General features: G+C 38.4%; 2 protein-coding genes across 3 annotated transcripts; both read right to left on the bottom strand.

Moving 5' to 3' along the window:
* Positions 1-176: 176 nt before the first annotated feature.
* On the bottom strand, positions 177-9,692 carry trappc14 (trafficking protein particle complex subunit 14). Its single transcript, XM_079482479.1, has 10 exons — positions 8,307-9,692; positions 7,420-7,515; positions 7,048-7,177; positions 6,822-6,908; positions 5,740-5,860; positions 4,939-5,086; positions 4,556-4,790; positions 2,882-3,018; positions 2,573-2,772; positions 177-2,483 (listed from the first exon to the last, which is right to left on the bottom strand). Exons 1-10 carry the CDS (start codon positions 8,793-8,795, stop codon positions 2,330-2,332), a joined length of 1,797 nt encoding a protein of 598 aa, XP_079338605.1. The 5' UTR covers positions 8,796-9,692; the 3' UTR covers positions 177-2,329.
* Positions 9,611-23,651, bottom strand: gal3st4 (galactose-3-O-sulfotransferase 4). Of its 2 annotated transcripts, none has more exons than XM_079482607.1 (4): positions 15,194-15,520; positions 14,510-14,620; positions 13,671-13,980; positions 9,611-13,464 (listed from the first exon to the last, which is right to left on the bottom strand). In XM_079482607.1, exons 1-4 carry the CDS (start codon positions 15,214-15,216, stop codon positions 12,460-12,462), a joined length of 1,449 nt encoding a protein of 482 aa, XP_079338733.1. In that variant the 5' UTR covers positions 15,217-15,520; the 3' UTR covers positions 9,611-12,459. The 2 variants fall into 2 exon arrangements, with proteins under 2 accessions (XP_079338733.1, XP_079338734.1); XM_079482608.1 differs by lacking the exon at positions 15,194-15,520 and adding an exon at positions 23,329-23,651 and having other exon boundaries at positions 9,692-13,464.
* Positions 23,652-25,507: the final 1,856 nt, after the last annotated feature.

The raw sequence follows: 25,507 nt of genomic DNA, 5'->3' as shown, positions 1-25,507 counted from the left end.
GAAAGCAAACAGTTCTGAGGCACTTTTGACTACTATCGTCATTTGTCATTCCATTATCCCTCGGCTGCGCATAACCTGAGGCTTGTTTTTCCGGGCAAATGGCGGCGATGAAAGCTCCCGCACAGATGAGATGGTATCCTATTGGAACAAAACAAAAAATGCTGTTCTGTCACCGGAATGCCTGCGTCATTTGCCAGAAAAACAAGCCTCAGGTTCACGCACGGCCAAAGGGATAACTAAAGCTAGACATTAACGTTAGCAGTGCTGTCAATATGGATCTTTCTCTAAAACAAACCCATTGATTTGCTTCAGATGCCCTGTGTTAAGACCACAGAGCCGTGTCGAGCAGTTCTTTGATCGATGGATGAATTTTTTGGAGCTTTAAAAAATTGCCCATTCTACCATTAGAAAGAAAAAATGATACGTGGTAGCTATTATAACTCCGACTGCATTTTTCTTCAAGAAGAAAGTCATATTCAGTCAGGATGCCTTGAGGGTGAGTAAAACATACATATCTCTTTAAGCATCATAAAGAACAAATAACAATTTTTCACAATATGTTTCAAGACTGTGTTGATGTGTTGTTTCAAGTTTGCTGATAAGCCTTTTTAAAACTGGAGCAGTGTGAAAATTCCACTTTTTGTGTTCTATATGGGGAGGGGGGGTAAATAATGACAGATTTTTTTGTTTTGGATCAACTATTCCTTCAAGATAACCCGGTGCGAGATTCAGTGCAGATGTTTATTCAGTACTTAATGGTGGGAGCAAAAACACTCTGCAAATGTGTACAGCTATGTTAACTATGTATTGGTCAATGTCAGCTGATTATTGATTATCAGTACAACCAAAGGACTTGTAGATTACAGCTGTTCAATGTGAACGCACAGAAATCAACAGCACTTGAGTGGGCAGCATCTGCCCTGATACTAAGGTGGAATGTGATGGAAAGATGACCCCACTTCTGATGAACATGCAATTGAAATAAACACAAACACACATATCCCAAATTAAAGGGATACTCCACCCAAAAAGAAAATGTTGTTACCAAACCTGTATAACTTTTATTTTGTTCTGACAAAGAAAGATATTTAGAAGAATGGAAGCAACTGAGATTTCTTGGTTAGCTGTTTGTTTTTCAAAATTATTTTGTGTTTTAAACAAGTTGTTTGTTCTATGGTAGTCAATCGTGCCCCGTAAATCTCAGTTGCTAACATTCATCCACATTCATTTTAATATTTGTGATCAACAAAACAAAGAACTGTACAGGTTGGAAACAATTGAGGACGAGTAATTCATGACAGAATTTTCATTTATGGGTGGACTATCCCTTTAAGCCATCATAAGAATAAGATGTGTGCATTATATAACAAAGTCATGTAAAAAGATGAGCATAAATCAAACGGCATAAGCAAATAACACAAGCTTCACCTTTGGAAACTACAACTGCCTTCATTTGCTTGCTATATGTCATTAAAAGTTTATGTGTGGTTATGCTTTAAAAACTGTAATGTGAAGACCAACATTAAAATAATTTATACACATTAAATATGAATTAAGTTATGTGTAACTAATGAGTAAGGATGTGTGAATATTGGAAAGCGGTGGTTTACTATAGATTGGCAACCTTTTGCAATGACTTAAAACAGCCGTCAAAATGGCTCCTATATGCACAGAATTTAACAAAACAAGGTAAAAAGTGTGAACTAACGCATAACAGCATCTATGGATTGTTCAAAACAATTCCAGAGTAAATTTAGGTCGCTCATAGACACAACATAAGCAAACCACCTTTCAAGTAATTAGGAAAAACAATAAAAGCACATTCACAAGTAAAGCAAATCATCATTGGAATGCAAAAGAAGATCAAATATGGGTGGGGAAATGCCAACATTTCTAATATTTGATCTTCTTTTGCATTCCAATAATAATTTGTTCAAGGACATTTATCCAATACTAGGTTGCAAAACATGACAGAAACACAATAGTGTGTGACAAACAATTTTTCTTTCTCCCTCATTTTAACTTGTATGCAGGACAAGTTAAAACATTTTACGTACAAAGTTTCAAAATCTAACTTCAGTGTAATTTCCTACACATAAACCCTGTGACATGTGTCATCAGTCATTCTTTCAGAAAAGAATGTCAAAAACAGTATAGCTGCGCATATTTAGCATTGAAATCTTTCAAAGAACCACGTTATAGCATGTAAACAGTTAATTCAGGTAAAAAGACGAACAAAACAAAATCATATTACATGACAAACCCCTACTTCATGATACCGTTCAAAAATACCACCTCTGCCTCTCTCCATGTATATTTGTGTGGGGATTTAGGTGTGGGGATCCAGTACCAGCACCTTGCACTCACGTTTGGCAATTTTGTCGAGAGACAGAATGTTCCGGTCTGGCGGAAGGTACAGCGGTCGACCAACAGGAGAGCCCACAGGAGGGGTGATGGCCCTGCGCTCCATAACACTGCCAGTCCTGTGGTCATGAATCAATAAAAATAAACTGTGAAAAAAGAAGATAAATAGTTATGTATATGTGAGATGTGACGCTCTGCGACTCTTTACCTTGTTAGGTGGAACTTGGACGGTTGCTGGTGTGAGAAGGACTGAGAGCGGCCCAGACTTAGACTGGCCTGATGTCGGTCCAGAATATCTCTGACCGATGGGCTGGACGGGCTGTTCTTGCGAGACAAAGGACGGGCATCAGGAGGAGGGTTGGAGACAGATGCTGTGAACTGCAGTTTCAGCTTCATGTGCTGACTTAACTAAAGACAGAGGATTGATAGGATAATATTTAGATGTGTACATCCAGTAGTTTTTTGAGACAACATACATTTTTAGCAAAGTTTGCCCATTAAAACAGACACTTTTTACCTCAAAAAGACCTGCTCTGAGTATCTGGAAAGCCACGCTGACGGAGAGGGTACTGCCTTTCCGACAATAACCGAGGTTACTGAGAGGAGAATGACACACCACTGCATTTACTGCGGGGTCATCCTTCTGCCCACGAGCTGATGAAGAAATGACATCATGAAAAATCATGATTGAGTTCACAGATAGAGATGTAAAAAAGCTGTTGATTTGAGATCTGATGGTTAGCATATGTGTTCAAGACACAGATGGGAGATCGTCCAAATCTGACAACTCCCAGCTCTCGACTTACTATCCAAAAGGACTGGCTGACTGTACATTAGCACAATTACTATTGCATCCCTACCAAATAAATGAGAAAAAATGATTTTAAAACATTTGCCCTGAAGGAAGAGACATAAGTATTTTATAAAAAAAATAGTAGCGGTAATACTGTTCAGTTTAGCAGTCATTATGCCACAATATCTGACCACAAATTACATTTTCGACTAACCAATGAGGATAACAAATATCAGAGAACAGTGTAAAAGTAGCTTCAATGTAAGATATTTAAAGCTAGGATCCGTATCTTTTGCCTCTTTTTCAGAACTTTATCTGAAACATAAAATGACTTCTCTGCACAAACAATTCTGGGTTGCCAGATCTGCGTAACGAAACCACCCCAATGGCCATTTAAACTAGATGGAAAAAGACAGACTTGGCATTTCTGTTCACATGCGTAACATAAAATAATGATTTATAATTATACGTTTCTGTGGTTAAGTTTACTGTTGTGAATTGGCATAAGATAAGGAGACAGTTTCAAATACACATTTTTGTGTACTTTTATGTTAAAAAATAAAGAAATAAAGAAAGTGGGTTCTAAAATACAAAAGGCTAAAAAGTGTAAACATTCCTCTGCAATGCTGTAAAAATGAAAATTATGTCATCATTTACTCACCCTCTTATCGTTTCAAACCTGTATGAAAGAACACAAAAGATATTTTGAAACATATTGTTGACCAAACAGCGATGGCAGCCATTCACATCGCATTGGTTTTGTCTCCATACAATAGAAGTCAATGATTGTCACCGTTGTTCGGTTTTCAACATTCTTCAAAATATCTTTGTTCTGCAGAAATCATACAAGTTCGAAATGACTAGAGGGTGAGTAAATGATGACAGAATATACATTTTGGGGTGAACTATCCCTTTAATGTGGTTCAAACCCTCTGACACAAGAGTCACACAATTTTTACTTGTATGTCCTTAATGTGCCAAGACTGACATTACGCCATCTGACACATAGAAATAACCTCATACACAGCTGTAATATAACAGTTCAGAGCCTGTACGGTCATCTACAAGCAAGAACCACACCCTTTATGAACCTTTGTCTTGGCAATCACCTTTTTCGTTAAAAACTGTTTCTGTGAAACACCTTTATTCCCCCTGGCTGTGAATTTGATTTCATTCTCGTTTTTCCTAACATTCTTATCATTTCAATCTTATATCTTTGGTTTCTTGGCTTTCTGCCACTAGTGTTAAGTGTGATCCACTTAATCTCTCTCCACCCTCTTCAGACACATCATCCATTGATTTGCCTACCACACAACATATCATTGCATCCATCTTGGTGTACATCATACATCCATGTGTTCTTAAATCCGCACTCATCTTTCTATGGCCAATCCTCACCTTCAGGTGTCCAGACTAGTCGGACTGCCAAAAAGTCCTGCAGGTTGTTGAGGAGGGTGTACTGCACCCGGAAATGCTCACGGGCTTTGACGGCACTGGGACAGCTGGCAGTCATGATGAAGCGAGGCCGGTCCAGTCTCACGCTGGGGAGACTATAGTGAGTGTAGATGGAATTGGTAAAGGGCAGTTTAGGAGTGGACCACTGTAAGACTGCTACCAATGGCACCTCCAGTCCCTGCAGGAAACAGAACAATCTCTTACATTATACATTTAAAATGATTACATTTACAACATTTAGAATTTTCAGATTAGGAAAGATTGTGTCCACTGTATTTACACAAAACCATATTACATCATGGCAGTGGTGATGAATGCCGGCCCACCTCATTTGAATCATCTTGTGGCTGGTTGCTGAGCTGCAGTTGGAAAAGAAAGTTTTGCTCTTCTAGAGCGCTGAGCGTGCTGGGAAGATGGCTAGACTCGCTGTCCAACCTATAGAATGATGCCATGGCAACCTCTCCTGACTGATGACTTTGAAGATCAAAGAAAAACAAGCCAACATAATAAAAAATAAACATATATACACATACACTTGTTAAGATGTAAAAACATTCTTAATACAGTACCAAGATATTTATTGATAAAGAAACTGTGATGAATTAATAATGATGCTCTATTTTAAAACATCAGTGCATGCGATAAAGGGCTAAAATCTTCAGTGTAACAGATATGCATCTCTTTACTTCCGCTACAGACCAGTGCAGATAACAGAATGTGTTTGCATAGGAAAACAGAAATGCATGCAGGGCACAAAAGAACCGTGTTTTGAATATGACTTGAATATTGTTTCATGTGAATGTAATGATACACCAGTTCTCATTTGCTGCTGTCATGACATTGAGAATGTTGTTTGCTTTTAGTCAACTTCTCTCAATAGTCAGCACATGTCACTGTGCATTGTAAATGCCAATGTAAATTCTAAAATAGTTCAAGGAAGATAAGACCATTACAATCCAGCGTGAATTATATGCAATTAATAAAACCAATTACAATTCAGTGTGCAAATATCAAAAGGCATTAATACTTCAGGACAGAGGTTTAGAGCAAACCATAATGTTTGAGGGATCCCACTGTAATAACATTCACAGGTGCATGAGGTCGCACTTAAAACCATATTATCTTACCAGACATTGTCCACCAGCAGCACAGAACCATCTGGCATCATTGGTAAGTATGAGGTGTTAAAGTTGGGAAGTATCTTGACGTCACGGACGCTCACTTCCTCCTGAGAACTCCCGTTTAACACTGAAACAGTCAGGTGTTCAAGCACACATAAACAGGACGTCTCACATGTGCACACACAGGAAGCCGCAAAAATCTAACTGAAAGTGCACGATAAACCCCTGCAGAACATCTAGATAGACAGTAGATGTTTTACCACAATGATGTACCAATGTACTGATCTCCATGTTTGGGACCCTGTCTCAGAGATTTAGCAGCTTGAAATTGTTAAATGTTCAAGTATTTGCAAAATCCATATAAATGCATATATAATTGTGACATTAAGTCGCCACTAATTGTTTGCAAAATAAAAGTTTTTGTTTACATAATATATGTGTGTGTGTACTGTGTATAATAATTATGTTTATATAAATACACACACTTCCTATGTATATAATAAGAAAAAACTATAAATTTATATTAAACATTTATATTTAAATATAATATAAATGATATATAAATAAAGCAATTAAAATACACATGTAAATATTATATACACACTACATACACATATATTATGTAAACAAAAACTTCACGACTAATCATTGTGCTGCCCCAATTACATGCTTTCACCTTTTTATTTAGAAATTCAACAGAGGAGGTGAACAATGGATCTAAACATTGCTGAAACCCTTCTTAAAACAAAGCCACACAAAACACAAGTGCCTCCAACTCTGAAGCCTTGAAGACTGGGTGGAGAAATATGGGAATAATTACTCTTATGATGAGGAATAAATCCATCTTCACTCCCATATATTAACAACCACTAAGGAGCCATTATAACAAACGTAGATGATGCTCACACACTCTTACACACCTACTCACAAAGAAGTATTCTTTCTTTTTGGTTATTTTGAACCAGAGGCATTTGAGAACAATGAAAATCACAATCACATAAATAATTTATTTTTCCTGCATTTGGACCTGCAATATACAGGGCAGTCTAACAACATGAGGCAGAGATAAAAACAAGATATGATGTTACCTTTGAGGACAGTTAAGTGTCTGCCTGAAACAGTCATTTGCTGACACTTCACTGTGGGGGGAGGCAGGACATTGAGCGTGGTGCTGACTGTTAAAAAAATCAAGCTCTTAATATTACATTTAAAAACAATAAAACAAATTACATTTCAAAAATTAAAGTGACCCAAGAAAAATACTAAAAACATGACACTGCATGAAGCTTTGTGCAAAAGAATACAACTGCTCACCCTGGGCTTTGAAGGTGTTCAGGTCCTGGCGAAATGTTTGGCAGGGGCTCTTCTGTTGCAGGATGCTGAGGTAGCCATGTTCTTGGATCTCAGCTTTCTCCTCTTCTTGCTTCCACACAGTCACTATAATCTGCATGAAGGCAAACATTCACACACATATTAACAAACAATGCATGGTGATGTGGCATTGTGCGTGTGTGCATTGGTGTTATATTTCATCAAGATCACAGCCGAACAAGTCAGCAAGCAATTATCTGCACTAAATTTATCTGAGGCAAATAATGCATGTGATGATACAACACTGTTGTCTGAAACAGTCAACAGAGACTAGTCATATGAAAACATGCCCACACAAACATCCGTTACTCATACCTTTACTTTAAGAGTGTTGACAGGGAGTTTATCCAGGGACACAGTAAGAGGGAAGATGACCTCATCGGTTAAAACCACCGGCTCATCCGAAGGAGACTGAGTCACATAGAGAAACATGTCAAAAGGGAGACATTGGACATGTTAAGAATGAGCTTTAGTTTCTAAGTATTCATTTTCATATATGTAGGTTCTTTGTCTTTCTTGATAATTACACCTCAGTCACTATGAGTGTTTTACTGTTTATACATCTTTTCAAAAGGAAAAACACAGCTGCTTCAAAGCGATAGTTCACCCCAAAATAATTTATATTATTATTCACTGACCCTCTTGTCATTTCACACCTGTATGAATTTCTTTCTTCTGCAGAACACAAAAGAAGATATTTTGAAGAATGTTGTTAACTGGCCCCCATTCTGTTGCATTGGTTTTGTGTCCATAAAATATAGTAGTCAATGGAGGCCAGTGCTGTTCAGTTACCAACGTTCTTCAAAATATCATCTTTTGTGTTCAGGAATAAAGAAAGAGCTGCACTCTCTTAAATTATGAAATAAATTACTGTAATGATACAATTGGATTTTCCAGATGTTATTTACCACCTGCAGATTATATACTGACAGAAATAGGCTGCAGATACTTAGGAGCATTTTCTTGAGACTGCTAAACTAGGAAGATCCCTGCAGCAGTGTGACTTGCTCCAGATAGCCAATGTTAAGAACACATATGACTATTCTGCTTGGCTAGAAACAGCCAATAAAGCGCACGCACGCCGTTCAAAAGGAATAACAAAGAAAATGTCAACACTTCCTTGTTGAAGTCAAATTCATTTGCATGCCCAGCGGCTTCCACGTATCTGCACACAATACATATAATGCAGTTGATTTAAGCACCTGAACGGCAGCCTTGCGGAATTCCCTCACGCCGTTGCCCGTGTTGTTATGAATGAGAAGCGGCTTGCATTCCCGAAAGCCCCGGCAGCGCGGGCCCCCTCTACCTGCGCAGCCCACCTCCGCAGCATCATCCTCGTCCGTATCCTCCACACACTCGTCTCCGCTGCTGTGGTAGTCGTGATACAAAGGCTGTGTCCGCTGTCGGTTATCGCCGGGGCAAACGCTGGCCACGGCGCAGAGAGATCCGGCCAGCTCCCTCCAAGAGCGACTGGAGTGATGCTCCGACCCGCTCGCATCAACCGGCGCAGTGCCAGATGCGACGTTTTGAGAGCGCAACACCAAAAGAAAGCGCACGGTTTCTCCGAGATAGAGGTGGCTACGACGCGGAAGCGTGCGATATTTGGCCGGGTCCGACAGGTCCGAGATGGGAACGGCGGGGAAATACATAAAGTATTCACATTGCGATTCCATCATTAACACCATGACCATCACACCGCAGGCACAGAGCGAGCGACGGGATCCGGTTAATACTAAAATGTCTTAAAATAAAAGCGACCCGTTTCACCTTTCAGCTTACGGTGGCCAAGAGATGATAAAAACAGCATTTATCCTTTTTCCCCATTTCTGCTGTACAGCAGTTCACGCACACAAATACATTCAAGTGCGCTATATGACAGGCATAATCATCGAGTACAGATGGATGAGAGCGGAATAATAAGCAGGCGAGATAGTCGCTTGTCGAAAAAGGTAACGTAAACAACGATTGCCTTCCTGTCAAGGTTGGTGCAACTTAGCAAACGCTACTATGATTATTTTCATTGTATTGTATGTATTTTAATTATTACTAATATATCATATAGAGTATATCAAAGCAACGAGTTATTTTATATCGTTGAAAATTACGGAAAAACTCATATATAATTAATAACAAAATAAAATATTTAAATTCAGACAATAATATTTAACAGGAGTAAGTAGATGCATTTTATTCAGTAAATAAACAAGTAACAGACTTGATGTAGAGACTATCAAAGTCCACATTGAACTGCAGTGTAAAGTTAATGTGAAATTTACTGATGCACTGTACGGGAAGTGCTCATGGTCAGGGTATGCTTATCAATCTGTGTGGCTAAAGTCACATTGGTAAGCCATTATCAGTGCGGTTTCAGCCCCTTTTTCTGTGGTGTTCAACATATCAAGCATGCATTCTTCAGATGTTACCTTATCTCAGTCTGTACAGAAATCTTGAGGTGCATTAATGGTAGTTAACTTTAAAACATATTCATCACACGACAGTCGCTGCAATCACTGAAAAGTTTTATTTTAATACATACAATTAAATCAGGTCCATCACTCCCAAATATGTACACAGGTTTCTCCGTGTATTCAAGTAACAAAGCAAAAATCAAATCAAATGCATTGTACAAAGGTTTGAAAGATCTCGGTCAAAAAGAACGATGAAAGGAACAATCTTGTTTGAATTGCTCCTGATAAACATCATGGCACAAAATAGATTCATATTTTAGCAATTTATTTGTCATGCCAAAATAATAAAAATTATGGATTCATACTGTGATAGTTTAAGCAGTTGTATCAAATAGGCACACATCCAAACTTGCTTTTATGACCTTCTGAATGAATTTTCTTTCAAACTTTAAATAATGAAAAAAAAGGACACATTACTTTTTTGTCATAACATTCCAAGCACAAACACATCATTGCCTCTTTGGTTTGGTGGTGGTACTGCAATCTTTCAATTGCTGTACCACAGATTATCCAACAAAAGAGTCACAAAGACACTTAAATTACTGATTTTTATGACATGCAAGTAATACAGCACGATACTTGTTGAATGAATGTAAAAGCTGTTATATACCCCAAGATATAAAGTAATTTAATGCTTATAATCAATTTCATTCAAAGTTTATCCGTAGCGTTAATCTTGTCATATTAATAACAGAAACTATAAATGAGCTAACACCTCTTGTTTCTTCAACTTCACAAAAGATACAGTAAACTAAGTAAAATAAGTAACATTTTCTGTAACCTTTTTTATTCAAAGAAACATCTAAACAAGCGGATTAGCTTTAACGCTAGCATCTTTGTTTCTGTCTCATGTATGGGGAGACAGAAATAATAAATGGTATTTTTTATTGATTTAATTTATATGTGAAGATAGAAACTGTCATTTACATATAAGATAAGCCAGCTTGCTTTCGTGTGATTGGTCAGCTACAGGATGCCAGCTTGCATTCCGGTGATAGGATATTATTTTTATACTACCTTCAAAAAGGGGGAAAACTAATGGTTTGAAGAAGAGACCACTACACAAATGAGTGCCTGTTTACCAGAAGCTGGCTTATATTATTCTGCAAGTTTTTAAAAATGTTTGGTGTAAATGGTCAACACTACAATCAAAACAAAAAATGATGTGTTGTATCACAATGCATGTCAAAATGTGGAGTTATGCGTCAATTACACAAGTTAATGATAGCTATTTATCAACATGCATATACAGTACATCCTTACTACACATAAAATGACACTAAAGGTGCACCAAAATGAGCATATCTAGAGTATCTTCCTTACCTCAGTGCCGTTTATATTAGCACAGAAAAAAAGTATGTATTTGTAACGTAAGATGCCATCTTGCACTGTGCATTGAAACTTGCATTACAAAAAGCTGGCTGTTTAGACTTGGGCCAATTTGCACAGTACATTTCAGTCAAATGTCTATACTACTTTTCCTCAGCACTCACAATATGAAATACACAGTTTAGTTTAAGAGTATAAATGCACTAGACTAGATACACAGAGAACTGTATACAAAAGCATAATAAATACAGCAAGCTTTGATATCAAAGCACTGCTTCACAAAAGTACTCATTGTAAGGCAAAATAACCATTTTGGAACTCCAAGAGCGCTTTCTTGGTAGACAGACAATGGCGTGTATTTGAGTGTCCACTGACAGCATTCAACGTACCAATAAACATTCACCATTAATTAACATCTCGGTTTAATAAAAAAAGATTTGACCTCAGGCAAACATCAAGAGGTAAATATACTGTAAAAAGAAGTGCATTTGCCCAGTCATTGACATTGGGAGATCTACAGCCCATTTAGTCATGAATGGTATATTATTTCACAGTGTTAGAAACTGGAGATGTCATTCTAGCAGACTCATGTGAAGAGTCTTCTAACAGGGCATGCCTGCTTTCATGACTCTCAGCTTCTTTTCATAAAACTGAATGTGTCGCATAAAAAGCTAAGTTTGTAGTCGTCTTAAAACAAACTCTATTAGGATTCCTGTTGAACAGTTACCCATAGAAATGGGTATAAAATCTAATTTTGGCTACTCTGATCTGTATCTGCATCTTTCAGTGTGCCAGACTTTTTTTTACTCTTTTTCATGCAGTAAATGGATATGCATTTAATCAAATGCATTTCAAAGATCAAATTGTTATGCCACCTGATGCACCTTGGTGTATGTTTATTAAAGATAATGGATTTTATTTTAAAGATACACAGAGAGTACTATGTGTGTGTGTGTGAAAAGTAGATTCTGTTGGGTCACAGAACCATGTACATACACTTCTATGTGCATTCAGAGTGGTTCATAGTGGACAAGGAAGCAGCACATTTCCTTACTTTACCTATGCACAATATTAGCATTTAGCCACTTCTGGCGTATCCTTGTAGTACTCCAGCAACTTCATTGTACCTCTTCTTCACTGTTAAAGCTTGCATTGTATAAAACAGAATGTTGAAGGGCAAGGCAAGGAAGAGTCAATGGCAAAGCGGTGTGCTGTAAAGCCCAAAGCATGCTTCAGGTTTCCCTTTGCCGGTACGTCTTGTGCAAATTTGAGCAGCTCTAGGGCGTGCGAACCTGTGTGCATCTTCTGGAGGTCAGGTGGAGGAAAACAAAGCATTCATAGTCCATATGAGTCAAATGCATCCAAAGGGGCTCACGGAGAGTGCAGTCTACTTCGGAAGGCTAAGTGCACGACCATATGTGAGACGTAACAGTAGGTGAAAAAATGAAGCACACCTTAAGCTTGGACATCCGTTCACCTTTAGTAGTGCAGCACAGAGGCCCTGTGGAGCCAAATACGGGTCAGAAAGTTGACCGCAAGGCAAAAAGGTGCTACTTGCTCACAATTTAAGCCTTACTTTTGAACCAGCATTTTCGAAAGATTGATTCCGAAGCAGTAGCGTCCCATCCCAGTCTTTCTCTACAAACCTCTTTCTCCCTTGCTCTTCAGTCCTGAGTACCGGGGAATCCCTCATTACTGGAGGTCCTCCAGCGAGAGTGTCCGGCCCTCGGGGTTGCTGGGGTCGCGGGAACTGCCGAAGATCTAGTAAGTCTTTGTACTGAATCTCTGGCCTGATCATACGTAGGCAAGCTTCCCACGTGGCGTTGTCTAGTCCAGACTGCAGCACGTAACCTAGAATCTTCACTAATCCGCTCTGGAAAGGTCGGATGGCCTTGTCCCGGATGCGACTGGCCTCTACAGGCCTGCCGCCATCACGTAAACATGCACGAGCGAGAACCTCCCGTCTGGTCCTAAGCAAGGCTACCTCAGCCTCCATTCTACTTTTCCCGAAGCGCTCTATTTCCTGCCAGAATGTGAGGTTGAAAGCTTGGTAAAGGTGCCAGTCTAGGGAGTTCCATTCCCGTAGTTTCAGTTTTTGCTCATCTGTCAAACCCAAGGGGGCCAGAAGTGCAGACTTACCCACCCATCCAGACCTCCCACTGGACACTTGCTGTCTGGCATTTAGGCTAAAAGAAACCACAGCATCTAAAGGCCAGCAGAGAGCGTGGCGGAGCAGAACCATAGAATGGTCAAAGTACTCGGACAAAAGGATGAGCCTGAAATTTCGTCGCACTGCTGCCACGCCACGCCTGGCCAGCGGTAGGCTGAAGTTGGCGTTATGATCCAGACCAAAGTCAAACCACAGCAAGTTGCGGGTGTAATGGTTGTTCCCGAGTTTGGGATCGTAGTACTTATGAGGGTTGTCTGCAAAATCACCCAGCCCTTTGGCACGCCTGAATGCAGGGGCAACATTTTTGTAGTAGGCATATGAGGATTCTGCTAAAGCCACAGGATCTCGAAGGATCGAGAAATAGAAGGTGTCAGCTGGCATAACCTTCTCAACCTATAAAGTGATAAACAGAATGTTGTAATGTTGAATGTGGAAATATAACAGAAGAAACATTCTACAGTTTACAGCTAAAGTCTTGACTCAAGCAGTTTATCTTTTTTTACGGTTTGTTCAACAGATTGTAAAATTAAGACCTAAAGGTAAAAAGATACAATCATATGATCTTATTCTGATTCTAACCCAAAACATATCTGCTATACCTCTGGCCTGTTGAAGCGCATATGATTTCCTATGATGTCAAATTTTTCCACATGAGGACCTCTGTATCCTTTCACCCTCTGGGCAATAAAGGGAAGCGGGTAACCAAATTGGTACCCCACAGGAAGGGCAAATTTAAGACCACGCTCCTCTCCGAAGCGATAGAGCAAATTGAGAACGGTGCTGCTGGCTGTCTTGTGAGTCTTCAGGAACATGATGTGCGTGTGACGCCTACAAGATCCCAGAGAGGACCCTTGGATATCCTCAGAGGGAAGAGCAAAGAGGGATCGAGACCTCTCTGGCTGCACCCAGCTAATGCAGAAAAGGAACAGAAAAACAACACATGTTAAAAAGATCATGACAATGAAGTGAAGCCTCTCTGAAAAATGGGAGAAATACATACAATAAGTACAACACTGTAAACAATACAAAGAAGAGATCATTGGAGTACGTTTGAGGGTGGACAGAGAATAATATGCTTAAAATAGAGTGTGAGTAAAAAAGGATTTGTATATGAAGTTATGATTCATGTGATATTCTGTTTATGCATTATGTATGTTTTTGTGCCAAGGGGCACATTTATGCATTATAAGAATACAATCATTTTATAAGACGGAGAAAAATACCAAAACAAGAAAGACAGCATACATAGCATATAAACTGTTGCAGATACAAGTCTATAAACATGTAAGGAGCACTGTTTATTGAAAATGTGTTTAATATATCATATTTATATGCAACGTTATGTTTTTAGAACGGTGTACAAAAATTAATACAAGAAACGAGAGAATGGAGTAAATTACTTGAAGAAATAAAGAAAAGAACTAAGGCATCTTCTTACCTCTTACTGAAGATGACTCCCAGAAGCTGTCCTGCGAATGCAATGACAGCGAATACCAGGAGTGCTTTCCACATGGGCCCCAGCCGATAGCACCCCAACCACCGCATTCTCCTATGATCAAAAGCACTGTCAGTCCTGGTTGTGAACCAGTATAAGATACTAGAAATGTGAGATGTTACTTAAAATCCCCAAATAGCCTACTCAAAAATGTGTACTTAACACATGTATGTGGTGTACAGAATGAACCAAAAAAAGATTAGTATGTTTGTTGTTAGAAAATCAAAGCTTTCTTCATATTTTTCTTCACTATGAACTGTTTTTCAAGCTTATTACAAAGAAACTCTTGTTAATATACTGTGTTATACAACAACAACAACCTACACAGCCACACGGGCTTTGGAGCTCAAATTTACATTTATTACAACGATTTTCCTTTTGCTCTGATCCCTAAAACACCGAATCGATCATGTTAGAGCTTGCGCAAACAGTGATGCCCAGATACGTTTAACCGCATCTTTCTCGTGAGGACAGACCGGTGTAAAATATTGCCTTTGTGTTCATGCGTGTGTCCTGCTGAAAATGGTGTTGCAGAACAGTCGGACAAAGACATGCTGCCGTTGTCATAAATCACAGATTGCGATCCGCTATCCGTTCCCCACAGCCTCTTGCTTCTCATACACTTACCGAGCTGACCGTCTGAAAACCATGATAAAACCCGGCCGGTATCACAAGAAATCGGCGCTTCGCGATAGCCACAGAGCATCTCGGACACCTCGGCCGATGCCTTTAAATCCGGCCGACGACATCTGTGTAATGTAACTGACCCATCAATGCGCACAGCCACCGACCACCGAACGACTGCGGGATCGCCGTCAAGTCTATTCGTTTACTTCGCTTGAGCTTTGTTAAGACAGCAATTGGTTTGGACGGAGAAAAGAGACTGCTTTGTATTTTGAGGGGTCTCTGTGTGTGCAGGTGGGCGGGTATTTAGGGACCATTCTGTTGATGAGTGAGTCGAGCTCTGACGTCACACAAGCTCAGCGGCAAATCCCGATTCTGCGGGACGAAAAGGGCGGAATTCACAGAATTCACATAAGCAGAACGCAACGGAAATACAATTATTACCATGAGATAGCAGTGAACCTTTTTGGGGAGAAAATAAGGCTACGAAGAACTGTGCTGTATATAGTTTTTGTTTACATGACACATAATGTTTGCACTGAATACAATACAACACCCCAGGTGCCATAATTATCATTGAAAATAATAATTTGAGAATCTTCTTGCATTTTTATTTCTTTTTTCTCTCAACTTCGTATTGTAAGTAAGATGATGATTTTTTTAAGCACGTGTTTGTGGACATTCAAGCAGCTTACATCTATTTTTTTCTTTTAAGGTACAACAGATCTGTAATATAATAATACACAGACCTGGGTCACTTATCTGAAACCTGTTTTAACCTGTTACTAAGTGTATAAGAGAACAGAAAAAAATCAAAACGTGTCTACCGGAATAGAAAAAACTCTAAACTGAACACTATTGACATTTCACACAGTACAACCGAGTCACGTGGTGGTGGTTTGCAAAAGCCTGCACTGAGCAGTTCTCGGAATGCAGCGTTTAGTTAGACCATCTGCACTTTTGAATCATTTTAGTCTGATGAAAAGGAAAGCGTGTAGCTTTGGAAAAAAACATGTATGTGTAGCCTATGTATCTATGAAAACTTTTGTATTCTGCAATTTACATTGACACAAAATATCTTAAGTACTTAGCATCAAAGAGCTCATGTAGTCTTGTAATCTGATATTTCATCCACCGTGGAGAAGAGGAAAAGGTCAGAAGCAGCTCTGAGGCTTGATTGCATTACAAGTCACTGTAAAATGTCAAGCAGCTAAACAACATAGGTTATATGTAAAGATTCTATCAACCTTCTTTTTGAACGCGGAAGTACGTCATGTACTTCCTTTTTGTATTAAGACGTACATATTATTAGCCGGCTGGTAGAAAACAATGGAATTGAGTGGCCGCGGGAGCACGCTCAAAATGCTTTTAAAAAAGCTCTAATAAATATTTTCCACACCTGCAATGTATGACACAGTGGAAGGATGAAGTGGCCTGATATATCATATGAGGATGTATTCAATTACTTTGTGGTTTCCCTCAGAGTTGACGGGTCTTTGATGCGCAACCATAAAAGGCACAGACGTACCAGTAACGACGTTACATGCACAGTGGGAAAGTCAGTCGAAATTTATACATGACAGACCACAAACTCAGGTTTTTAAAAGCAGTAGGGATACCAGTCAAAGTGGAGCAAACATTCCTAGATCATTACAACTTATAATGGAAGAATGGAGTCGGCTGGTTGCTCATGTATCGCAGGTCTCCATTGAGCTGTAGAGTCCATCACAACTTTCTAAAAACAACTCAAAACATACTAACATATGGCAAGCCCAATAACTGTCTGTTTTTATGTCTATTAAATAAAGACAACATTTCATGTTGTTCATTCTTTCCCTTGCTTTCTTCAGCTTTCATTCTTCCAGTAACATGGTCTAGTAAAGGCTAACAGTAGCCTACTGTTAAGCGTGTTGACAAAATGTTAAATGTGCCAAATTATTAATATTGTAATGAAAGGGCAAATCCTGTAACTGTAAATCATGCAGCATCAATTCTGTGGCAGGTAGGTTTGCCACAGTGGCAACTGCTTAATACATTTTTACTTTACCAATACATAAAATGCTAACAGTTAAATTTCAACTGCTGCTAATATTATTATACAACTATTTGCATACTGTGTTTTAGTTGTATGGGATCAGAATTGTTGCAATATTCTGAATAAATAAACTATAATCCACAAAAAAATATGGAAAGTTTCACAAATTATTTTTAAATTCACATATGCACAATAAGCGAACCATAAATATATGTTAGACGTTCCACAAAAAGAAACGGAATTTACAAATAAATACAATGAAATTTGCAAATAAAAAATATTAACCAATGTATTTTAATTGTATTTATTTTTTTGATCGCTTTCTTGACATATGTGGAACGCTTTCTGCACATTTGTGGATCGCTTTCTGTGCATTTGTGAATCGCTTTCAGCATGCATTTGTGGATTTCAGCCACTAAAATTCAGGGAGCAAACATGGTGGCCAGTGTCGGTCTAAAATGCGTGAATACCTAAGAAATTAGAATGGCCTCTTCTTTATACTACTCATTAATGATTGGTTGTGTTTATATGCATTGTCCATATGTTAGTAACAAACGACTGAAGCATTTATGACTTGATGAAAGCGTGCAGGAACTGGGGTGTACAATCTCGGTGACTAAAAATATAAAAAGCCAAAATCACTCAAGAAAAATTCCTTCACAGTGACAGCTCTACGTTCACGACTACATTACAGTACATAACACGTCACATGTCTTTAGCATGTGTGTGAACGCACGCACAGGTTCCAGAAAATCATTGGCAGTTCGAACCAAAATCAACCGTTCCCGTCATCCCGGGACACATCTTCCGCATATTTTCCAGGATGTCTGTATGAAAAGGGCTTTACTAAAATGTCCTGTAATATCCAGTGCCTTTTGTGCATTTGTATGGAGAATCCATTAATTTGTACAATTAAAAGTTTATATTTAACTTTTTAGACCACCACTAGCCGCCATGTTTGCTCCCTGAATCTTAGTGCAGACTAAAACGTGATAGGCTGAAGTTAGAACTATTGGTCAACAAAAGCGGAAGTTACCCAATTGGCTTGCATAGATAGTGGGCGGAGTCCACCTATTTGTGGATTGTGCGCACGCCTTGAATTAGAGATTTTTCAAAATCCACAAATGCACAGAGAGCCATCCACAAATGCGTGCACTGATCCACAAATGCGTGCAGTGATTCACAAAGGCGCAGAAAGCGATCCACAAATGTGTAGAAAGCGATCTTCAAATAAATGCCATTAAAATAAATGTGTAAATTGTTTTTATTTGCAAATAATTCATTGTATTTATTCACGAATGCCCTTTTGTGGAACGTCTAACATATATTTATCATTTGCTTTTATTGCATATGTGGATTTATAAAAATGTTTGTGAAACTTTCTACATTTATTTGCAGATCATAGTTTATTTATTCAGAATAATGCAACAATTCAAACCCCATATAGTTGTGCTAACTCTCCCCATAAACTCCTGCAGTTAGTTTATTAGTTATTGTAGTCAAATAGGTCAATTGTCCAGGAGAAAGAACATCCAGTAGGCTAAAATAATGAATAATGGATGCAGATTGGGTGCGCAACATCTAGATCTAGCTCTGGTAGCGTGTATTATGGTCAAAGCAAATGTTTTGTAGACATTTTGTGCATTTGTACCGACTATTATGGTAACCTCTAACTGCACACAATACGCTTGTACCTTTGGGTTCCATAATAAATATTAACTATCCAGTCAAAACAACACACTCTAAACGCTCGCAATATGACTGTCATTAGCTATAGTGGTTCACCGGAAGTCTAAACACAAACAGCCCAAAGATGGCGGCACCCACTTTTACGCCCAAAATTCTAATCACATTGGAATCTATTTTCACATTGTCAAGCTAAACAAAAAAAACGTAAACTATCTTTCTATTTGTCATAAAAAACTAGTGCTGCACGATAAATCAAATCACAATCGCGATGTCAGGCTATGCAATTACATGACGGCAAAATGTTGCAATTATGTTAAAGAAACAACTGCATTCGTGGACCTGACAAGACATCCATTCTAAGAGATATATGCCCATTTTATATGCGAGAAAAAAAAACGAGTCGTCTTGTGTGGCGGTGGCGCGTGTGCTTGGTCACATGACTTGCGGGGGTGTGGAGACACCAGAAATGGATGCAGAGCAAACCAACACTGAACTAGTGCCCAGAAAAAATGCTACCTCTGTTATTTGGCGATATTTTGGTTTCAGGATATCAGACACTGAGCAGAGAGAGGTACTGTGCAGAATTTGCAAAACTAAAGCTCTGAATAAAGTACTAAATAGAATCTTTTAGAAAGAGAATTCAACCAGTTGATTGAGTAACAACCATTTAAAGTAACAACAAAGATTATAGAGGTTTAAGTTTTACAGAGTGAACAACACATTTATATCCAGTTTCTTTTTCAAAAGAGTTCATACAAGTACAGTATATGTTAAATCCTGCTTAAATGTCCTTTTGTTGGGATTATTTTCCTAAAAATGTGTACATCCGTATTTATGTTCTATTTGTTTAATTTACCTGTACTGTTGAGAATATATATATATTTTTAAGTTAATTTAATTCAGCAATGCAAAGATGTTACTGCTATTTAATTGTATAAAATTCTATTTTAATTTGAAAATTTTGTGCAATTCTAGTTCTTGTTGCTAGTTTGAACTGTATATCTCAGTTGAGAAATAAAATTTTCAGCATTTTCGGTGTGTGTACTTTCCTTGATAGCAACCAAGTTGACTCATTATACCCAGTTTATCATAATCGCAAGACGCAATTTTTACCTCAATAATTGCAATGTGACATTTTCCTCAAATCGTGCAGCCCTACTTATAAGTTATCAAAAGGGTAAAGTATACCCGGAGCTTCGCCCTTTCTCAAAACATGAGATTGGTTAACAGGGTTTTTCCTGAGTCAAAAAGGGTATTTGGTGGTGGGTGACAACCATGTTTAAAGTACCCTACCCAATAAATCCAAAATAAATGCAAAAAAACATTGTATTTGTTATTTTATACAGTTGTTATTATTAAGTTTTATAAATTCTTTCAAGTTATATATTGGCTATGAAATGGTCTGACATAACCTGTCACTCTTCACAATCCTCATTTCTTGCCCTCTTTGCAAAAAGCTGTAATTTTGCCACTGGCAGAACTTTTAAATAACAGTCTTTATTTTTACTACTTACAATTTTCTTAAATTAGCTATATAGCTCAAAACTCAAAAGTAACTCAGAACTAAATTATTATATATGTACTTTATTTACACATTTTCATAAATAAACTTGATCATACTAATCTTACAGTTTTGTTAACTGGTCCAAGCACGCTTGTGTTCTGATGTGTTTTGAGTGACTGATTTGATGGGTTCAGACAGTGAGTCTCGTGAGTTCAGTGTTTGACATATGAGTTGTTTCAACAAAGTGAATCGGTTCAAATGAGTCATTAGGTCACAAATCTAACATTAGCGGACATTCCACTATCACTCCCTCCGAATCAGCCAGGAACCTCAGAGTCATATTTACTCCTTGTCCAGGCCCTGGTAATCTCAAGGTTGGACTACTGCAATGCTCTCCTTGCTGGTCTTCCTGTAAAGCCTTCTCAAACCACTTCAGCTGGTTCAAAACGCAGCAGCACGCCTCATCTTCCAACAGCCCAAAAGGGCTCATGTGGGCTCAGGGTTCATCTCTCTCCACTGGCTACCGGTTGAAGCCCGGATCAGATTCAAGTCACTGATGTTTGCATACAGGACTATCACTGGATCTGCGCCAGCATACTTTCACACCCTTCTACACTCCTACACCCCATCAAGAACGCTGTGTTCAGCAAACGAGCGGTGCCTTGTATTGCCTTTTCATAAGGGCACTAAATCCCTTTCCCACTCATTCTCCTTCACAACTCCTTCCTGGTGGAACATTCTTCCCAATGCAGGTCAACCACATCTCTCACAACCTTCAAACAACTACGGTCCTGTGATAATACAGTATTGCTAGTCCCGTGTGAATCGGCATCACTGTGATTTGGTGGGATCATATAACCTTTTTCAAGGTTTTATCCTTATTAACATATCTATGTTTGCGAATAATGGCTGTGTGCTGGGTCATTTTCATACCTGCCAACACTGTCATTTTGGTCGGGAGTCTCCTGTTTTATTATTTCTCATGGAAACCCCTGTAACATTTAAAACCCATTTAGTGATGTTCTGTCCGGCTCTCGATCACGGGTCTCAAATGCTTACAGGTACATGTATATATTTGAGTAACTTCTGGAGTAACTTTGAGTCATGTTATCAGTGAGTTTTGAGATATTCATTAAGTTATGTTCTAATCTGTTTTTAATGTACATTGTTTGTACTAGTAGTACTACTGTCATAGTTTTTGGAAATGGCTTATAAGTTTGCTGGAGTTTTATTGTTTGCACTTGAAATCAAATTGAATTGCCTGCATAACTGACATGATTTTCTGGTCCTTTTTCCCCAGAAATGGGAGCTACAATATGAATTTGAAAGTGGAAGTCATAAGTGTTATTTGATCAAATAGTTTTATTAAAATTTAAATATTGTAGCAATCGCACATGATACATCATTAGGATTTGGGCACCTATAGAGTACTTGTAAAGAGTTTTACAATGCGTGCATGATGATGTTTTATGTGCCACCCCAAAGCAAATGTTGACCCCTACCAGGCCACTCCTGTGTACCACTGCATGCGCACCCTGTTTACGAATGAATCTAATTCATTACATTTACATTTAGTCAGACGCTTTTTTGCAAAACTTACAGAGAGTTCAGGGAGCAATTAGCGATATGTCATACAGGAGCAATAATACAATAAGTGCTAATACAAAGTTCTAGTTTCAACAAAAGACCAATACCTGTTGAGAGAAAGATAGGGTTTTTTTTCATTTATCTGTCAAGTATTCACAGAAGAGATTTTAAGAGGTTTTAAGTTGTTTTAAGTTGTTTTTTGAATGTTGTCAGAGATGTGGATGACCGGACTGAGTTAGCAAGAATGTTCCACCAGGAAGAAGAAGCTGGAAAGTGATTTACTACCCTTTTGAGAAGGCAATACAAGACGACGCTCATTTGCTGAACGTAGGAGTCTTGATGGTTGGTAGGATTGTGTGAAAGTATGCCGGTGCAGATCCAGTGATACGAAAGCATTAGCGACTTGAATCTGATACGGGCTTCAACCGGTAGCCAGTGGAGAGAGATGAAAAGGGGTGTCACATGAGCCCTTTTGGGCTGTTGGAAGACAAGGCGTGCTGCTGCATTCTTATATGGCACGTAACATACACACATTTTACTATTAAATCAGACGTTTACAAATATTTGTGAAACCGGATAAGGTCAGTTTAAGCACAAATTACTCAGAATTTACTCATATATTTACGAATGTTTCATTGTGTTTGTAGGACACATGGTGCTAACAGAGTTATGTGGCATACAGATGCTTACACTTGTGTCTTAACTACGCTGTCGTTTATTTGGAATGAGCAACTGTTATTGTACTGTTCATTTGTTCGCTTTTCAATTTAATGAAATGGTAGTCTGCCCGTTGTTCCACATTACTTTCCATGAATCTTATGTCAACTTTTATTCAACTGTTATGAGGACAATTCTCTAATCGAAACCTGAGCGCATGACAACAGTGGACACTTTGTTTGCCTGCATCCTGTGAAAATAAATTAAACCCCAAAGAAGTGCTTTATTACAGTTTACTTTATTCAGACGGACTTGTTTCCACGACCCCAAATCACTGTCCCTAAAACCCGTCAGCTGCCTAACAAGCTTACCTTCACTAATCGACTCCATACAGGCTGAATTAATCTATTTAATCACTTGAAATAACTATGGCACAGAAAATCGCATGACACCATATGTTGACTTGATGAGAAAGTAAAGGCAAAGATACAATAAAAACAGGGGTCTAACGTGTTAAACATACAGAATAGCTTCAGTAGCTTCAACTCGGGCAAAGGAACACAGAATACAGAACCAAAACAGACTAAAACTGTGACACAATGAGAGTCTGACTCTCTCTGGCTTTTTATTTAATTCTCCTTAAAATTCTATGTCTGTGGTACTCACCCAAAATGTCCCTTAGATGCTTCAGGTCAAATCTATACCTTCACTCGAAATGCAATGAAATGTAAGCGCGCGAGGCACTCCAGCAATTCCGTGTAACGTAAATCAAGCCTGCAAGAGTCTCCCGTTATCCATAATATCCGTCAAACGCTACAGAGTTTTGTTTCGACACACAGCTTGTCATGCTGGGTGAGCCTAGTATCATATATATTCCAATTACTCCTTCCCGTTTAAGAAGTTGAGTTCATCACGTCTACGTGCAAAGACAATCCATCCGTCCCAACCCCCATCCATTACTGTATCCCCGACCCGTCTTTCAGTGCTCCAAGCATGCCCGCGCAGCGCGCTCCCCCGAGTCTGCAGGGATGTGTAACTTTAGCCTCTTTTCCTTTCCGCACCTCTTGATACCATGTTACATTTTTGTGGTATTGTTGCTCCTATATTTAAAAATACAGTTCTATCAAAGGATAATCCTTTATTCTAAAATCCCCTTTAACGTGATGGTATATTTTTTGATTATTTTTGCATGGAATGCGTATTAGATCTAATTCGTGTATGAAGTAAATAAATTGGGCCTATATTATTGTACCTAAAAAGCCTACTAAAAAATAACTCAAATGTTATTAAAACCTTGCCACTGTACGTGAAAGCTGTAGGACCCCATCTGTTTCACTCACATACAATATCCAAAGTGAAGTCAAACAAGCGCCCCATTCAGCTCTGAGCTCTTGCTCCACCAGCTGATTCTGAATAATGAACCTCAGGGGATCAAAAGGCCCACACTGGTTTCCGTCTGCAACCAGGAGCTAGACTTGAGAGCCTGGTCACTCAACATGAATAAATCTAATTTAGCAAACATAAACACAGCAAAACAATACATGCTTAACATGAAGCTGTTTGGGCTGACAGACATGAACTTCCAAAAAACTCTATCCCCTTCTCTAAGGCTCAGATCCAGTAAATGAGAGGGCCAGTTAGGCGATAAATGTTGGGCCATTATAGACCTGTTATGTCTTGTTGAAAGAGTCCATTGCGACCTGGGTGGACAATGAACATTCAGCCCTGTCATCAGGTGGGACAGCTGGGAACATTGCTCTGTGAAAAGACGGCCCACTATCCTTAGGCTAAAGTCTTAAAATCAATTTATGAGATAATGGCTCGGTTTCACAGACAAGGTTTAATGGATGGTTCACCCCAAAACAAATTCTGTCATTATTTACTCACCCAGGTGGTTCCAAACCTGTATGCATTTCTTTGTTGCGATGAACACAGGGAAAGATATTTGGAAGAATGTTAACAATTTTGATTTCTAGGACAATTTCCATGACCATAGTAGGAATACAAATATTGTATTTTTTTCGTTCTGTTGAACACAAAATGAGATATTACAAAGAATTTAGGAAAACCAAAAGTTCTGGGGCATTGACTACCATATCAATTTGGTTGTCAACTTCCAAATATGAGAGGGAAGATAATTATTTTTAAAGCTTTTGCGTTACCCTGAGAAACATTGCTTTCCCTCACAAAACTTTTGCGTTTTTTAGGAGTTTTTGTGATAATTCACCAAAAAATTAAATTTGTGTCATAATTTACTAAAGTTGTTCCAAATCTGTATTAATGTATTTGTTCTGATAAACACATAGAACCATATTTGGAAGAATTCTTATAACCAAACAGATATTGTCTCCCATTGACTCCCAGAGAAAAATTACCGTATCATTTTTCAACATGTTGCACACAAAAGAATACATGTTGAAGAATGTAGGACAGCAAACAGTTCTATGGCACTTTGACTACCATTGTATTTTTTCCTATTATGATAGTATCCCGTTAACCTTAATGTGCCATGAAAGAATAAAATAATATTTAACACAACACTGACATCTAGAGGTTATTTAAGCAATAGCATATTTGTTTAGATGATGCAACAAATGCTACTGGTTGTGGTAAAAAAATCGTTACATGACATTTCAAAAACATTCTTTGACATTTTGTTATTCTTGGGCTGTTTTCATCTTTCTCTTTGATGCATACAATTCTGCTTTGAGGAAAACAACTAGAAATTTTGTATAGATTTTTCATTTACAAAATTATTTACTTTTTTGTTACTCTACTAAATATATGAGGGGAAAATCATAAAGCCATATTGATTTAAGAACTGAAAGTACATTGTGATGTACCA

The sequence above is a fragment of the Barbatula barbatula genome, assembly GCF_947034865.1.
Source record: "Barbatula barbatula genome assembly, chromosome: 1".
Taxonomy (NCBI): domain Eukaryota; kingdom Metazoa; phylum Chordata; class Actinopteri; order Cypriniformes; family Nemacheilidae; genus Barbatula; species Barbatula barbatula.
This window is presented reverse-complemented; position numbering and strand designations above follow the sequence as displayed.

What these genes read in the sequence shown, in the direction of transcription:
- gal3st4 (XM_079482607.1), bottom strand. Translation starts at nt 15,216, where the DNA reads ATGGTTTTCAGACGGTCAGCTCG. An exon ending in GTTTTCAGACGGTCAGCTCG is followed by an intron (nt 14,621 to 15,193) that starts GTAAGTGTATGA and finishes TTTTGATCATAG; the next exon opens with GAGAATGCGGTGGTTGGGGT. An exon ending in GGAGTCATCTTCAGTAAGAG is followed by an intron (nt 13,981 to 14,509) that starts GTAAGAAGATGC and finishes TTTCTGCATTAG; the next exon opens with CTGGGTGCAGCCAGAGAGGT.
- trappc14 (XM_079482479.1), bottom strand. Translation starts at nt 8,795, where the DNA reads ATGGTCATGGTGTTAATGATGGAATCGCAATGTGAATACTTTATGTAT. An exon ending in TCCGCAAGGCTGCCGTTCAG is followed by an intron (nt 7,516 to 8,306) that starts GTGCTTAAATCA and finishes TATGTGACTCAG; the next exon opens with TCTCCTTCGGATGAGCCGGT. An exon ending in ACTAGTCTGGACACCTGAAG is followed by an intron (nt 3,019 to 4,555) that starts GTGAGGATTGGC and finishes TTTCTTCATCAG; the next exon opens with CTCGTGGGCAGAAGGATGAC.